The sequence below is a fragment of the Brassica napus genome, chromosome A2 (genome assembly GCF_020379485.1).
Source record: "Brassica napus cultivar Da-Ae chromosome A2, Da-Ae, whole genome shotgun sequence".
Classification (NCBI taxonomy): Eukaryota; Viridiplantae; Streptophyta; class Magnoliopsida; order Brassicales; family Brassicaceae; genus Brassica; species Brassica napus.
Window position 1 is genome coordinate 17,781,807 of NC_063435.1, and position 17,921 is coordinate 17,799,727.

The 17,921-nt window shown below is 44.6% G+C and overlaps 2 protein-coding genes across 2 annotated transcripts; one reads left to right on the top strand and one right to left on the bottom strand.

Annotated features, from left to right (window-relative positions):
• LOC106427028 lies at positions 1-546 on the top strand. The gene has a single exon (XM_048752859.1). It carries the CDS (start codon positions 1-3, stop codon positions 544-546), a length of 546 nt encoding a protein of 181 aa, XP_048608816.1.
• A 15,573-nt stretch (positions 547-16,119) lies between these two features.
• LOC106393071 lies at positions 16,120-17,641 on the bottom strand. Its single transcript, XM_048752860.1, has 5 exons — positions 17,487-17,641; positions 16,802-17,435; positions 16,576-16,725; positions 16,181-16,525; positions 16,120-16,131 (listed from the first exon to the last, which is right to left on the bottom strand). The coding sequence occupies exons 1-5, from the start codon at positions 17,639-17,641 to the stop codon at positions 16,120-16,122; spliced, it is 1,296 nt and encodes a 431-aa protein (XP_048608817.1).
• Between the last annotated feature and the right edge of the window lie 280 nt (positions 17,642-17,921).

Sequence of the window (17,921 nt, forward strand, 5' to 3'; positions counted from 1 at the left end):
ATGGGCCAACAGGTCAAGTGGCCTCTAAAGATGAAGGCACCGGACTCGTTCCAGAACCCTGGCCTCTGGTGCGACTTCCATCGTGACCACGGTCACAAAACTGAAGACTGCGTCGCTCTAAGGATCGAGGTCATTGAACTACTCCAAAAGGGGCATCTAGGGGAATTCCTCTCAGAGAAAGCCAAGAACCATCTAAATAAAGAGGTGCCGGCGAAATCCGCTGGAGTTATACCTACCTCACCACCTCACCAGGACCGAGTGATCCATGTCATATCAGGAGGTTTAGAGATAAGCGGCGTGAGTCATGCAGCTGCCAAGAAAAGCACCCGCAACGCCAAGCACGGCCTGGAGACGACCAAACTTAAGCGCTTGCTCCTAGGTATCGATGAAATAAGCTTCACGGCTAAGGAGCAGGAGAAGATCCTGGCTCCCCACCACGATGCCCTGGTCTTTTCGCTCACCGTAGCAAACAGCTTGGTAAAAAGAATACTAGTGGACAAAGGTAGCTCCAGCAACATATCTTCCAGACTGCTTACCAGGACCTAGGGCTGAAGGAGAGCGCCCTGACGTGAAAAATATCTCCACTCATCGGATTCAGCGGAAAAGTCAAGCAAACAGTCGGAGAGGTCACTCTCCTAGTGTACACTGAAGGGATCAACATGTCTACCAAGTTCCTGGTCGTCGACAGTCAATCAGCATACAACATGATCCTAGGAAGACCCTGGATTCATGACATGGGAGCAGTTCCTTCAACCGTTCATCAAAAGGTGAAATTCCCTACACCCTAAGGCATCAGAATAATTAAAGGAGATCAGGAGAATTCTTGATCCTGCTACCAGACCACCTTAAAGGGAAAGACGAAGGTCTTATAGAAATTACAGAAGAGACCTCAGGTCCCGCAAACCTAGGGACCAGAGGTCAAGAGGTCTGGCGAATGGTGATCTGTTCAGAGGACGCGGACCCCAAATCATGTGAAGGACCACCTGAGGACCGGTATCGACCGCTTCGCATGGTCTCACTCAAGGTCCTCCAAAGCGGTACCTGTTCAGAAAAAAAAGACCTCGAAAGATCCTCGTCCTCCACCCCACATGGATCTTGCCAGCTACCAACCGATGGTCTTGCAACTAAAGAAGCGGGGCATAAGCAACATGAGGAGACCTCCTCTGAAATCATACCAGACGGATCTGGGGCAGTGTTGGGGTCAAAATCGGTCACGACGGAATCAATCCCTGAAAGTCCGTAAAAGTCAGCATAACCGTTTTTACGAAAAGTAATCTTCGTAAAGATATCTTTACGAACAGCCTTGCAGTAAAATATCATCCAAATCTCAATCCAGCCACTAAATACCGATTGTCCGAAGGCAACGGACATGTATCCAAATCGGCCGCGGACAAGCTCGGGTATGGAAACCAGACCGCGGACAAGCCAAGCTCGATCGATACGCGGCGACCAAGCATGCACACAGCTCGGTCGCTACGTAGCGACCGAGCTCGAGCCAAGCTCGGTCGCTACGTAGCGACCGAGCGTCCGTCCCGCTCGGTCGCTACATAGCGACCGAGCTCGAGCCAAGCTCGGTCGCTACGTAGCGACCGAGCGATCGTCCCGCTCGGTCGCTACGAAGCGACCGGGCTCGAGCCAAAGTTCGGTCGCTGTGTAGCGATTGAACTTTTCCGAACGTCAATACGACACCAGCTCTTGCATTCTCGTCAAAACCTTCGAATGCTATCTCCCGAAGACCGTAGCAAGCTCAGTCCATGTTTCCCGCCATTCTAATTCATCGATCAAACTTCGCGGATTAGAAACCGCGGAAAACTCGTAGTAAACGTGTCGAGTCGGAAGACGGCCCAAAGGGACCTAAAACACGACTCGAGGCCCATCCTATGATTTTCCTTACCAAAAGCCCGTAAACCACAGCCTGGTTTACGCTTGGTCCACAAGGAAGGATAAATGTCAAGTTTTCGCGGATAAATACGGAAGTTTTGAAGATAATTGTGAAGATCGGGAAAAATGGAATATCTCCATTTTTATGCTATGACGGCTTAAGGGCCGAAGAGTAAAAGCGTAAACCGACCTTGGAGCTAGTATATAAGGAGTCCTAGGCGAGGAGCAAGAGGGGGGAGAACTTTTTAGATTCGGAATTCTCTGCACTTAGAAACTTTAGGCTTATTCTCGACAAGTTTGGTTTCTATGACTGGCACTCAATTACTAGACGAACTCGCCCAGGCAGTTCGATCTCTTGTCCAGCTCTATCAATTGAACTACGTTCGGCTTGATCCTCGAAAGGGGTACGTAGGCAGCCTTTAACAAGGTTCAGTCCGAAATCAATCTAAGCCTTTTAGATATCCTTTTCGTCCTTTGTTATCGAGCTGCGACTCAACTAGGATTAGGGTTTTATGTTGCTAGAACTAGGTAACTCGCTGACGGCCCCTGCGGCCAAAGCCTTTGTATTCTCTTGTAATGATCGCAACGCTCTTACGCAAATTCGAAATAAGATCTACTTTCTTTGTAAATTCGTTTTATCATGTTTTCTCATATTTTCCGCATTTGTTTGGTTACTTGTCGTTGGCTCTCGCAGAGATCCGGGTCCTCTGGAAAATTAGGGTTTTCCTAGTTTCCTTATTTAAACGGAAATCGACAGTGCGAATTTCGGTTCCCACAGGCAGAGAGTACCCTGCCAACAGAGAAAAAAGATACCTAGCCAAGCCAGAGTTCTTCAAACCTAGTCGCTCAGCTGGTTGAATGCGACTACCCATGTCATGACCGTGCTAAGAACCTTCATCACGAGGAAACCTTGGCCGCGAATCCCCAATAGCAAGAGAATCTACAGAAGTTGGGGCACGAGACAAGTCTCGGTCACGGTCCCCAGACCCAAGGGAGAAGCAGTACCCAGCAATGGAGAGAGGGAGGACGCGCCAAGGAAACACTCCTACAATCCTCAACAAACCGGCATGAAGTCCACCTCCCAAGAGGAAAGCGACATAAGGGTCCACAAAACCTGGAGGACTGGTCCCGACCACGGAGTGCCGCCAGGGACCGCAACAAGAAAGAGGAATCCTCCAGCAGGGGAACTCATCCAAATAGCGAAACAGAGCCTACGGGCTACATAACAAAGGTAAAACATGGCAAACCACGGGGTACCTCGCAAGCTGATGTCTTGTACGGTCTCCGGACCATGATTTTTATTACTTATTTATTATTTAAGCATTATGTTTTCCTACTCCTATGTACGCTGAAACGTCTCCAGACAAAGCTTATGCAATAAAATAGTTTCGACTATAAGAAATAGTAGGAATATCATAATACTTAAAGGGGCAAACGAGCTGGATCAGGTCCAAGCGACCTCCGATCCTCCTGGCCAACCCTCAATGAAAAAGTGGTAAGACCACAGAAAAACAAAACGGATATAAGACATAAGGTAGGAATGGTTCTGCGCAAGCCCGAGTATACCATCAAAACTACCTAAAACCCCTGTATAGCCTCAGGCATATCAGGGTCCCAAACTAAAATAAATATCCAAACGTGAAAAGTACATGTATTAAAACGCTATGTGCTAAATAATACAGGGGACATAATGTATAATTGCAAAAGTATTGTGATAACAGGGAGCAAAAGTGAAAAAGTCCGAGAGCACCCTATAATATCCTGCTCCTCTAGACGTGGAAAGCAACATAAGCTTGGCACTTGGATTTTCACCCATACCAGCACCCTTTAAGTATGATAGTGGCTTCCTGCAGAAGCAGCGTGCAGCATGGGAACTCGATAGTGGCCAGCTTCCGAGCGGCAGAATACGAAATCCCAACAGGTACCGATAGTGACCTCGCCTAGGATGGCAGAATACGGTCCCTTAAACTAATATTCCGGGTTCTAACAAAGAACTCTGGGCTCAGAAAGGGCTCAAGGTCAAGAACCCACAGGTTCCTAAAAATATGACCTCAGGGTCCAAAGACTCTGCGTCTTATCAAAGACCTCAGGGTCCCAAACCCACGAGTTCCTTAAAAACGATCTCTGGGTCCTGAACTCATCATCTCCTCAAACTACTCTAGGGTCCAAAAGAGATCCGAGGGTCAAGACATAGGGGACCAGCCCAGGGTCTCAAGGTCCGAAGACTCCAGGGAATCTCGGGACCCAAAAGTCCACGAGCTCTTAGACGACCTTAAGATCTCAGGCCCAAGTGGCCCATGTATTATAAAGGATTTTGAGAAATTGATCTTAGAGTACTCATGCAGTCAGTCCCAGGGGTAATGCGATATCCTAACTCTGACCATCTCGAAGAACCAGAATCAAGAGCTGTTAAAAGAACCTTGAGTGTTGTGGGAACCGAAATTCACACTGTCGATTTCCGTTTAAATAAGGAAACTAGGAAAACCCTAATTTCCCAGAGGACCCGGATATCTGCTAATTACCACACGTCAAGCAATCAGAACACGAGAATAACAACGGTAAAGAATAAGAAATCGAAAAAGAGAGTAAAGAAGATCTTATTCCGAATTTGCGTATGAGCGTTTACAACAAGGTATAAGCCTGGGCTCGAGAGCTGTCGGCGAGATTCCTAGTTCTAGCAACCCTAAGACGGCTAAACCTAATTGAGTCGCAGCTCGAAATAACAAAAACGGAAAATTGCCTAAATCGCTCTAAGTGCTAAGTTTGCTCTGAAAAAGTTCTCCCCCATGCTCCTCGCATAGGACTCCTTATATACTAGCTCCAAGGTCGGTTTAAGCTTTTACTCTTCTGCCCTTAAGCCGTCATAACATAAACATATTTATCCGCGGATCTTTCCAATTATCTTCCGTATTTATCCGCGGAAACTTGACATTTATCCTTCCTTGTGGGCCAAGCGTAAACCATGCTGTGGTTTACGGGTTTTTGGTTAGGAAATCGTAGGATGGGCCTCGAGTTGTGTTTTAGGTTCCTTTGGGCCGTCTTCCGACTCGAGACGTTTACTACGAATTTTCTGCGGTTTCTAATCTGCGAAGTTTGATCGATGAGTTAGAATAGCGAAAAACATGGACTGAGCTTGCTACGATTTTCGGGAGATAGCATTCGAAGGTTTGACGAGAATGCATGGATTGATGTCTGTCGATGTTCGGAAGAGTTCAATCGCTACACAGCGACCGAACTTGGCTCAAGCCCGGTTGCTACGCAGCGACCGAGCGGGACGAACGCGTAGCGACCGAGCGGGACGAGCGCTCGGTCGCTACGTAGCGACCGAGCGAGACGAATGCTCGGTCGCTACGTGGCGACCGAGTGAGACGGACGCTCGGTCGCTACGTAGCAACCGAGCGAGACGGACGCTCGGTCGCTACGTAGCAACCGAGCGAGACGAACGTTCGGTCGCTTCGTAGCGACCGAGCTTTGGCTCGAGCTTGGTCGCTACGTAGCAACCGAGTGAGTCGGACGTTCGATCGCTATGCAGCGGCCGATATCGGCCCGAACTTGGTTGCTACGTAGCGACCGGACGACGTGTATGCGCAATAATTATGCAAAGACCGAGCCTGGTTTGTTTGGTTTGAATCTTCAAGGATCCTTCTTCGTAAAAACTTCGTATTGGTTATTTTTTACGAAAATTATATCTTTCTTTTTACTATCTCTTTTCGGAAATATGATCTTCGTAAAAACTTCGTATTGGTTATTTACTTGCTTGTTACTATTGCTATTTCATTTAAACATTTACAACTTTAGAATTAATAAATACTAGATTTAATTGTTCCCTAGCTCCTTGTGGATTCGATCCCTAAGTACTACATCTGAACCTCTTTTGATGAGAGTAACACTCCTTAGGGTAATTTGAGTGGTATCAAATTTGGCGCCGTTGTCGGGAAGCTTTGATCGTCATTAGATTTAGTTTTATTACTTCTTATTCTTTTCTTTACCCCCTTTCTAATAATCTTTTTCTTGTCTTTTCAGGTGCATGCCCAGCTGTACCAGAAGCAACAAGGAGAAAGACTTGTTGTTCTCAGACGATCCTGCTCATTTGGAACACACCATCCGTAGAGGCAACGTTCCACATCGTTCGACTCAACCACTTCGTCATCGATCGATACGTACAACCAACCGTCGACCGACACCAGACCATCACCGTCGATCGATCCCAATCGTTTGACAACGATCGATACTACACCGCATACGTCGATCGATACCATGTCGTCAAAAATGGTAAACATTATTATTCTAATTCAGGACGAGAACGGAAACCTGTATGACCAGGCCGGTCATCTGCGTAATGCAACATGTCAGAAAATGGATGTTCAGGGAACTGTAATCCCTGATGCTGATGCTACAGGAGCTGCTCAACCTGTAAATGAGGACGCTCAATCGAAACCACTGGCCGACTACAATCGCCCAGATGAGTACTATTCCAACAGATCAGCTATTCGACTTCCAGAGATCCAGAAGCAGAATTTCGAGCTGAAGCCTCAATACTACACTCTCGTGTCGCCGATACCCTACTCTGGGTTACCGCACGAGCATCCTATGGAACATTTGGAACGGTTCGAGGATCTAATCGCTGCTATTCGGATGGAAGGAGTCCCCGAAGATTACCTGCTATGCAAGCTCTTCGGATACACGCAGAATGGAGAAGCGATGCACTGGCTTAGGCAGCAACCCACAGGATCTTTAACATCCTGGAGCGACATCAAGAATGCTTTCTTACGAAACTTCTTCGATGAGGCGCACGCTGAAAAACTTTGGAACAAAATTTCCACATTCTCGCAGAAGGCTGGAGAGTCCTTCAAAAGATGTGTGGATTAGATTTAGGTTCTTCCAGCGAGACTGTCTACACCACGGATTTAACGAAGTGCAGCTGCTAAGCACTTTCTTCCGAGGTCTCGCCTTACAGTATCAAATGGCCCTTGATACGGTGAGTGAAGGAAACTTCACTACTCGGAATCTGTTGGAAGTTGTGAGACTTATCGAAAACCTTGCTAACAGCAGCAGCACCAAAAACACTGACTCTGAACGGAAGAAGTCTGTAGCCTCTATCGGGAAGGAACAGATGGACGAAGTAAGAGCTAAGTTAGATGTGGTGCACGAGCTTCTTAGGAAGCAAGTTTGTTCAGCTGAAGGAGAAGTAGCAGATACGTAAGGAGAAGAAAATGTAAACTACATCGGAGGTACCGGATTCCAGAAATTTGGAAACCAGGGCGGAACCAGAAACTTCTTTGGAAATGACCAAAGAAGTAACCAAAATTCACAATTTCAAAAACCCTTCAACAACAACAAAAGCTACTCGAACTCTTACTACCAAAATCCACCAACCCAGACTCAAGAAAGCAAGATCGAAGAAATGCTTGATCGAGTACTGTTGGGACAACAACAAATCACCGTGGATTTCAACGGTAAAATAGACTCCGCCTATAACAATCTGAACACCAAAATCGAGACCTTAGGGACTCAGGTGAGAAAAATTGAAACCCAAGTAATTCAGACGGGCGAGACTATAAAGAGGCAAGAAGCTTTCGCTAGAGGGGTAGGAGCCGACAAAGGGAAACACCACGTAAATGCCATCATAGATGATGATTTCTGGCAAGTGGTGAGAAATGAAAATCTTGAGGAAGGAGACTTCGAAATCGAAAGCTCCATGAGTCTCGGCGGATCCCAATGGTGTCGACCGATGTCGATGAACTCGCATCGATCGACAGACCAAGATGAAGATCGATGGACGGAGTACTCCAGTCATCGATCGACGTCGTCTGCCAAATCGACCGAGTGCAATGCGGTTCGAATTCTAAATCATGAAGAATTTGCAGCTAAGCATCCTCACCCACCCTCCCCTTTCTATGATAAAATCGATCGATCAGTTGAGCCAACCATCGATCGACAGAGTGAGTCTGATGTCGATCGTCACAACACACCTCCCATCGATCGACAGGCACCTCTGACATACCGAGTGCGGTTACCCTCAATCGATAATAATTACATCAATGCACTCAGACCACCACCTAAACCATTAGCAAACCCACCCGAACCAAAACTCAACCCTTTAAATAGTTCACCAGAATCAGTTAAAGAAAAACAAGAATCTGAAGGGAGAAGGTTAAGGAAAAGAAAGGAGAAGATTCCTAAAAACCTTAAGCGGGAAGCTAACGATAAGGAGATGGATGGATTCACTAAAAGAGTCCTCAGAATCCCAATCGAAAAACCTTTTGATGAAGCTTACTTCACACACCGGTTTTGGATGTTCTTCAGAGAAACAATGGTAAGTGAGGAGGACATTAGGAGAATGTTTCATCAAGACAGAGAGAAGATGAAGCACAAGATCACATTGACGAAGAAGAGTGATCCTGGGAAGTTTGCAATACCATGCGTAGTCAAGGGTGTTGAATTTCCCCATTCAATGTGTGACACATGAGCATCAGTTAGTATCCTCCCTAGGATCATGACAGACCAGCTTGGTTTGACCATCGAACCTTCAACAGAATCCTTCACCTTCGTGGATCTTTCAGAGAAACGATCAGGAGGAATCATAAGAGATCTGTAGGTACAGATTGGTAATGCCCTTGTCCCTGTAGATATTCATGTCTTAGACATCGAGCTTAACTAGAACTCTTCACTTCTGCTTGGAAGATCTTTCCTAGCTACAGTAGGAGCCGTATGTGACATGAAAAAAAACAAATTGTATCTAACGCTCATAGACCCAAACATCCACTACGACCCCATCCGACCTAAGAGAAAGGTCATTAATTCTGTGGATTATGGGAAAGAACTTGGCTTCATTGGCGCATGTCATTATGGAGCAGAGTATGAATCGGAGTACGAAACAGAGTACTCGGAATCGATCGACACCCCAACCTTTCCATCGATCGATTCCAATGAGTCAACGGTGACCGATGACCGCAACAACACGTCACTAGACGTAATGCACCCAGTTGACCATTTCGCTTCACCTAATCATTTTTACCAACACTTTGCCTTCCAACCTCCAAGCAAGAGAGGACATGATGATTATTCCATAGGCAGTTGGGCATACAGTGGTTTCCATGAAAGTTTTGCAGTTGACACTGTAATTACTTCCCCTAATGAGGAACATACCGAGGAATACGATGAGGATTATTGGAAAGAATGTGCAACAGATATGTGTTTGCAGGATGAAAGACTTGAAACACATAAATTCACCAACATGTTCCCCACATCGTTTGACGCTGTGCACTCCACATCGTTCGACGCTGTGCACTCCACATCGTTCGATACCCACCCTCGTCCAGCAAAACAACCGCTCACATCGATCGACACCCGTAAAGGAACATCGATCGATATTCGCGCCGCAGCGAAAATTCAGGAGCAGGAGAATATTCCCTCCCCAACTAGGTTTATAGATACCTATATAAATCGTTTTGCACCTCCGAAACCACCTACACACATCAGAGAAAACACACAAGCAAAAAAGATGAATACTCTTCCTTCTACATCAACAGAAAAATCCATGAAGAGCAAGCATCTCAAGAACAAAAGTTCTGCAGAAATTACTCTGCCATCGATCAATGCCACTATATCTACATCGATCGATATTACACTAAACCCTAATCTTTCTATTTATAAATTGAATGATTATGCAAACATTGATTACGGTTTTCTAACACCTGATGAATTTGGTATTTTCAGGGACCCAGATGGCAACGCACGTGCAATGGATGGAAGGATTTTACAAGTGTCCAGAGAGGACATTGCCGACATCTTTCAAGTAGCCAATGGACCTGACAACCTATTCTCACAGCAACGTGGCACTCCAGACGTCATTCAAACAGATCCTAACAACCACGCAGGAGTCGCCACAACAGAGATCAACCCAGATCTATCACGCCAACCAAAAGGGCAAGCATCGATCGACGGTAAAACGAAGACATCGATCGACAGGGTAACACCAACGTCGATCGATAGAGATGACCCGACGTCGATCGACAGACAATATGAATGTGGGAACCGCGCTTTTGACATGTACGGAGCCAGAAAGTTCACTTGGGAACAAAGGGACGAGTATGGAGTCTACAGAGATAAGTGTGGACACGCACGAGGCGTAGCTGGTGAGATGATACCTGTCACAAAGGACAACATCAGGAAATTACTGGAAAGAGCATCTCTTTTTGAAGAGAGCCACATCGATCGATATCTAATCCGGTCAGATGTATCTTCCTTACTTGTTACATTCGTACATCATAAACTATTCATCATAACTCCGGCTGAGTTACACTGGGACAATATAATTTAAGTCTGGGAGGAGATTTACTGATACAATTTATTATTCTTATGTAAAAAGGAATTTCAAATAAATTATGCTTAGCTATTGAAAATAGGGACTATAATGTTATATTAATTTAAACATGAATATCTAACCAATCTTTAGCACCATTTTAGATTTAGTGATTGCAGATAGCACTAAAGATGCTAAAGCGAATCAACCTATCAACTACACACTTGCCTTGAACCATATGAAGTAACCAAAGCTGATTTCCAACATTAAACCTAACATAACCGCTTGTCTTGGGGATTGGTATACATGGGATCGGATTATTCAGATAGGTCTGGAAGGTAACGCCTGGTTTAGTTAGGATGATTCTGAACAGGACTTGGTGCCTAAAACCATTAAGGCTTGATTCATAAAGACTCAAATAAAAGAGTTCGAAACAGAACTTGGAGGCGGCAATCTTCAAGGCTCGCTTTCGCAAAGAACTCTTGGATATAAGTCAAAAAGAAGTGAACAGAACTTGGTGGCAACCACCATTAAGTTTTGATTCATGGAAGCCTGTCCAATCTTGGTCACTGGTCCTGCAATGGAAGCAGACTTTGACTCAAGAGAGAAATTTAGAGAGAGAGAGAAACTAGGAACTAACTTTTACCTGCAGCTCCAGATACCTGTCTGAAATCCTTGCATCCTGTGATCGAAACTCCCAAGGTAAAGCATTCATTTTATATTTATGCTAAGAAATGAAATCAGTAGAGGGGATGACAGACGTGAATTGATGAGTTGTGTTAGAAATGGTTGCTAAGCTAGGATATTGCATAGTGTGCTTTTGTAATTTGGACTTTTTAAATGTGGTTGCAAAATTGTTGAGGAAAGATTTCTATGTTTTAAAATCTTAAGTTCCCAAATATTTTCAAACCTCTTTCATAGAGATTGCCTGTATGTTTTGCTTGAGGACAAGCAAAAGGGTAAGTCTGGGGGAATTAATATACCTTGGATTTGACCCATTTTTATCCAGGGTATATAAGTATTTTATTATATATATATCTATGTTTTCTACTCTTCTAGGTATGTTTTCAGGTCCAGGTGCATTTCGGAGTAAAGCTATGACTTTGAAGCATTTTGGAGCTTAAAAGACATTTCACCCGAGCTGACCACTTAGAGGTCGACGAGAGGAAGAACAATCGATCGATGCGCATCAGTGCTGACGATCGATATCGGGAAATGCCTCGACAAATGAAGATTAATATCGATCAATGTACACAAGTATCATCGATCGATGTCGAGACACCAGACGCGACATTTTGGATTCAGCAGACTTAAAAACCAAGGCCAAGCCAAATTATCAAAATGCCCTGACGAGTTTTTAACCTAGTAGAATATATACTACCTAAGTGTTTTGACGGCAGAAGAACAGAGCTTTTTCTAGATCTAGTTTTGTTACAAGTTTCATTGGTGAGAGAAGATCACTTGTGATTGGAACTCCTTGTTTCTATTTCTTTTCATCTATACTATGATTTATATTTCTCTATTGATATGAATTGCTTTGCTATGTCTGAGTAGTTCAACTGTTAGATCCAGGGTTCAGATAGGTTTGTGGGATTAGCCCCAAACTATAGATCTGCCTTGTTGTGATATTCATGATAGATTTGTATTCATGATAGATTTAGCCTTGCTAACTAGAACTTGATCATAGGATTGCATACTCAAGAGCCCTTGTTATCCCATCCTGACATCTATCTATCATATTAGGATTGCTAGAGAGGGCTAACCGCCAATTTAGCATCTTAGTAGGGCATTTCATACTCGCGCATAGGCCTGGCTAGAACCCGTCGATCGATGTCCTCAACTGACAATCGATCGGCGTTGGCAAAGGTGTATCGGTCGACGTCTTAATAGACCATCGATCGACACTCTCTCATTGTCTGCATACTAACCGTTGAGACACGAGATATAGTCTGTTAACCAGTGGTACATGCGACAGCTGATCACTGAGTTAAGCGAATGAGCCCTAATATATCATGCATGCAACAGTTAGGCATCTATAGGTATTATAATCTCCAACACCTGAATAGTGGCCATGCATCTAATATCATTTCCAACCAAGTTACATTTATTATTTACTCGCTTGTTACTATTGCTATTTCATTTAAACATTTAGAACTTTAGAATTAATAAACACTAGATTTAATTGTTCCCTAGCTCCTTGTGGATTCGATCCCTAAGTACTACATCTGAACCTCTTTTGATGAGAGTAACACTCCTTAGGGTAATTTGAGTGGTATCAACTAGACGGCTAGAATTAGGGTTCTTACCAAACACCTTGTAACCTTGCTTATTCTTGCTTGTTTTATGTACCTATATCCTTGTTATCTTATTAAATTCCCACAAAACATACACAAACACATACGTACTACCAGCTTATCCATCGTTCCGTAGTACTCCAAAAGAGCCTACACAAAATCCCCTAACAGAGAGGGTTTGTCGTCTTGCTCAATTCGGTATGGTCTGATCATCTTGGGATCTTTCTTTTGTTGCGGTTTGGCACGGCTGGCGAAGTCTTCCTTCCATTTTACCTGCGCCCAAGCTCGAGATAGGACGTTTTCCATGGTTTTGCACTGGTATTTAGTCAGCTCCATGTAGAGGTCTCCGTCGGGGAGCATGCCTCTCTTGAAGGCAGAGATAGCAGTGGGGATAATGTATTCAGGCATAGCCACCTTCTCTTGATTGAAGCGGGCTATGTAGCCTCGCAGAGGGTTCGCTCGGTGCTTGAGGATTTCATAGAGGCTGTCGGAGGTCTTCTCTAGGTCCCTACTGCTGGTGAATTGTTCCACGAATTTGTCGCTGAGGACCGCAAAGGAAGCTATGGACCTGGAGGGCAAGTTGATATACCACTGCAGAGCGGGTCGGTCAGGGTGGAGCCGAACCCTTTGCACATGGTAGCTTGGCGTGACCCTTTGGGAGTGCTACGGCGAGCATCCTTTGTCTATATTGGGCGACGTGGTCGTCCGGATCAGTGGTGCCGTCATACGCCTTTATGCTGGGGAAGGAGAACTTCCTGGGCATCACGATCAAGGTGATCTCATCCGTGAAGGGAGTGTCGGTGTAGGAGTCGGGATTGCTCTTCCGGATGGGGGGAGCTACCCCCAGGAGCCTCTCTACCATTGACTGCATGGCATCGAGCCTCTCGGAGAACATCTGATGAAGGTGAGCGATCTTAGGAGACTCAGCTCTCACTGCTCCGTCTGCTGATTCTTTATCAGGTTTGGGCTCCGATTCGCTGTCTTCCACGTCGTAGGTCTGAGTATCCTTGGCCTTTTCGCGCGTTAATGCGTCTCCTCCTGGCGCCATAGTTGGGAGATTCGCGCCTGTCCCGGAGTTAGGTGTCTCCAAAGTCGGCATAGGGCGAACTTCACTACCTTCGATTCAATCCAGTTCACTTATATTGATAGTAATGGAGACTGGCACTGAGTATGCAAAAGGAGCTCCAGAATAGGTACCTAAGAACTGATTTTGTTTTACTGAACTTCAAGTTTTAGAACTGATTTTTCTTCTCTTTTCGAACCAACCCGTTTTCGAAAAATACCCGAAAATATGGATATTTTACGGGTACTGGAAGTGTAGACCCAAACTGACCCGGACCCAACAAGACCTGACCCAAAAATTATAAGTGTCAATATGGTTCTAAATTTATTGGACCCGGAATCTTCGGATCCGACAAAACCCGACTCAAACTCGATCCGACCCAGATGTCCAGAACTAAACGTTATCAACAAAAAAATTCACAAAAACAATGTAAAATTTAATAAAAGAAAGAGGGAACACTCGTATTACATTATATTAATGACCCCAATTTCACTCGTAACTAAAACGACCCAAACTAAAACTCGGGATTATTAATAAAATTAGGATTCCATAAAATTATCAATATACCTCAAACCCTAATTCTGTATTTGTCGCACTCGGGAGGCGCTAATTTTTCCTTTCTGAAAATTCAAATTTCCCTTTTCCATTTCTTCAGCGACGACAAAGCAGTTTCTCTGTCGTGACTTCGTCCTTGTTCTCGAGTTTTGGCATATCTGTATCTTCTCTGTTTTGGACCTCGACTTCTCCGCTTTCCGACGGTATGTTCACCCATTTGATCGATGTATCATGGTTTCTCTTCAGATTTGACTTCAGGGTATCGTGACGACTTTGGACGACTCCATGAAGACTTCATGAAGACTTACGGAAGACAGCACCTTTCGTGAAGTCTTCCGTAAGTCTTGCGGAAGTCGTCTGAACTCGTCATAAAGTATTTTGAAGTTGTCATGAAGTCTTCTCATGTTTGTGTCTGAGGTGTTTGGTTTTCAATGTTTTGCAGGCTGTAAAATGGATTTACCAAAATTTCGTGTGAGGTTGTTCATCTTATGGGAAGAGCCATCGGCAATGAAAAGCATTGGGCATCATACCGATGACGCGAAGTTGCTTCCTGCTCTAAAGGCTGCTCTTAACGAAGATGAATGGGAGCAGCTGAAGAATTCAAAGTTGGGAGTGTTCATCAAGTTTTGGTAGTTGAAATTTGAATGGGCGTCTAGGCTGGTTCATTATATGTTATGTTACCAGCTGGATATCAAGAAGAAGTATGAGCTCTGGTGTCTTTTTGGTCCACAGCTGGCGAGGTTTTCCCTGATTGAGTTCAAGCACATCACTGGTCTAAACTGCGAATATATCAAGAACCTGGATAATTCTACTGTAGAGGTGACAGATGAGTTGGCTCGTTTCTGGGAGTTGATGGGTTTGGATATTGATGCTGGTCCAATTAGCTTGCAAATAATAGCAACATGTAAGAAATTTGGAGAGTGGTCTCAGGATGACCGCATTCGCCTGGGCTACCTAGCCATCTACACAGGATACATTGAAGGGAAGAAGAACTCATCGCCTACACGGGCGATGCCTGCAAGGCTAGTGATGAATATACATGAATTTGAGACGTACCCATGGGGGAGATTGGCTTTTAAGTGGTTGATGGACTCTGTGAAGTGCAAAGATTTGACAAGCAATTGTTATACCATAGATGGGTTTGTTCAAGTTCTCCAAGTTTGGATCTACGTTGCTCTACCCGACTTTGCTGCATCCTTTGGGAAGCCCATACGAAATAGACCGACTCCCCCTTTGCTGGCTTACAATGGACAAAGAGGAATAAAATGTGGCAAAGAGTGTCTCTACACACAGGTATCACCAAAAGTATACTACTGATTAATGTATTTATGATCAAGAGGGTAACTAACTTGATATTTACTTAATGCAGACTCGTGTGTTCAAATATGTGGCGAAGGAGATAGGTGAAATGTACCCTACATGGGAAAATGATGCGGTTGATGTCTCGGTTAAAAACTTGGTTGAGTTCATGTTTGCTAAACCTGAATGGAAGTGGACCCAAGAGTGCTGGCCAGCCCAAGGTACCAAGCAATGAACCAATCATGTCTATGTGAAGAAAGAACCTCATCAGCGCCATGTGAAGGAAGAAAGCAGAGCTCCGAAGAAAGCTCATACCGAGGCTGGTACATCAAAGGATCCTATAGAGCCTCCCTTAGAGTCTTCTGCTGCCAGGAATGGGCTTATGAGAGAAGAAATTGAACTAATGTTCAAGGAGATGACGAAAGTTGTGACTGCTGGGATTGGTCAGTGCGTAAATGAGATCAAGTTTCTCGGGGATAGGATGGAAGCTATGGAGAAGATCGTGGGAATCAACACGAAAGACACTCAGGAGATGACGAAAGTTGTGACTGCCGGGATTGGTCAGGGCGTAAAGGAGATCAAGCTTCTCGGGGATAGGATGGAAGCTATGGAGAAGATCGTGGGAATCAACAAGAAAAACACTGACCATAACGAACTTCAACTCACAGTTTCAGAGTTAGAGCAGAATAAGCCTCCATCTTGAATATGAGTAGGAATGCTGTCTAACTCTGAAACTGTGAGTTGAAGTTCGTTATGGTCAGTGTTTTTCTTGTTGATTCCCACGATCTTCTCCATAGCTTCCATCCTATCCCCGAGAAGCTTGATCTCCTTTACGCCCTGACCAATTCCAGCAGTCCCAATTTTCATCTCCAGAGTGTCTTTCTTGTTGATTCCCACGATCTTCTTCATAGCTTCCATCCTATCCCTGAGAAACTTGATCTCCTTTACGCACTGACCAATCCCAGCAGTCACAACTTTCGTCATCTCCTTGAACATTAGTTCAATGTTTTCTCTCATAATCCCATTCCTGGCAGCAGAAGACTCTAACGGAGGCTCTATAGGATCCTCTGATGTACCAGCCTCAGTACGAGCTTTCTTCGGAGCTCTGCTTTCTTCCTTCACAGGGCGCTGATGAGGTTATTTCTTCACATAGACAGGATTGGTCCATTGCTTGGTACCTTGGGCTGGCCAGCACTCTTGGGTCCACTTCCATTCAGGTTTAGCACACATAACTCCACCAAGTTTTTAACCGAGACATCAACCGCATCATTGTCCCATGTAGGGTACATTTCACCTATCTCCTTCGCCACATATTTGAACACCCGAGTCTGCATTAAGTAAATATAAAGTTAGTTACCCTCTTGATCAGAAATACATTAATCAGTACTATACTATTGGTGATACTGTGTGTTGAGACCCTCTGCCACATTTTATTCCTCTTTGTCCATTGTAAGCCAGCAAAGGGGGAGTCGGTCTGTTTCGTATGGGCTTCCCAAATGATGCAGAAAAGTCGAGCAGAGCAACGTAGATCCAAACTTGGAGAGCTTGAACAAACCCATCTATGGTATAACAATTGCTTGTCAAATCTTTGCACTTCACAGAGTCCATCAACCACTTAAAAGCCAATCTCCCCCATGGGTACGTCTCAAATTCATGTAAATTCATCACTAGCCTTGCAGGCATCGCCCGTGTAGGCGATGAGTTCTTCTTCCCTTCAATGTATCCTGTGTAGATGGCTAGGTAGCCCAGGCGAATGCGGTCATCCTGAGACCACTCTCCAAATTTCTTACATGTTGCTATTATTTGCAAGCTACTTGGACCAGCATCAATATCCAAACCCATCAACTCCCAGAAACGAGCCAACTCATCTGTCACCTCTATAGTAGAATTATCCAGGTTCTTGATATATTCGCAGTTTAGACCAGTGATGTGTTCGAACTCAATCAAGGAAAACCTCGCCAGCTGTGGACCAAAAAGACACCAGAGCTCATACTTCTTCTTGATATCCAGCTGGTAACATAACATATAATGAACCAGCCTAGACGCCCATTCAAATTTCAACTACCAAAACTTGATGAACACTCCCAACTTTGAATTCTTCAGCTGCTCCCATTCATCTTCGTTAAGAGCAGCCTTTAGAGCAGGAAGCAACTTCACGTCATCGGTATGATGCCCAATGCTTTTCATTGCCGATGGCTCTTCCCCTAAGATGAACAACCTCACATGAAATTTTGGTAAATCCATTTTACAGCCTGCAAAACTTTGAAAACCAAACACCTCAGACACAAACATGAGAAGACTTCATGACAACTTCAAAATACTTTATGACGAGTTCGGACAACTTCCGCAAGACTTACGGAAGACTTCACGAAACGTGATGTCTTCCGTAAGTCTTCATGAAGTCTTCATGGAGTCGTCCAAAGTCGCCACGATACCCTGAAGTTAAATCTGAAGAGAAACCATAATACATCGATCAAATGGGTGAACATACTTTTGGAAAGCGGAGAAGTCGAGGTCCAAAACA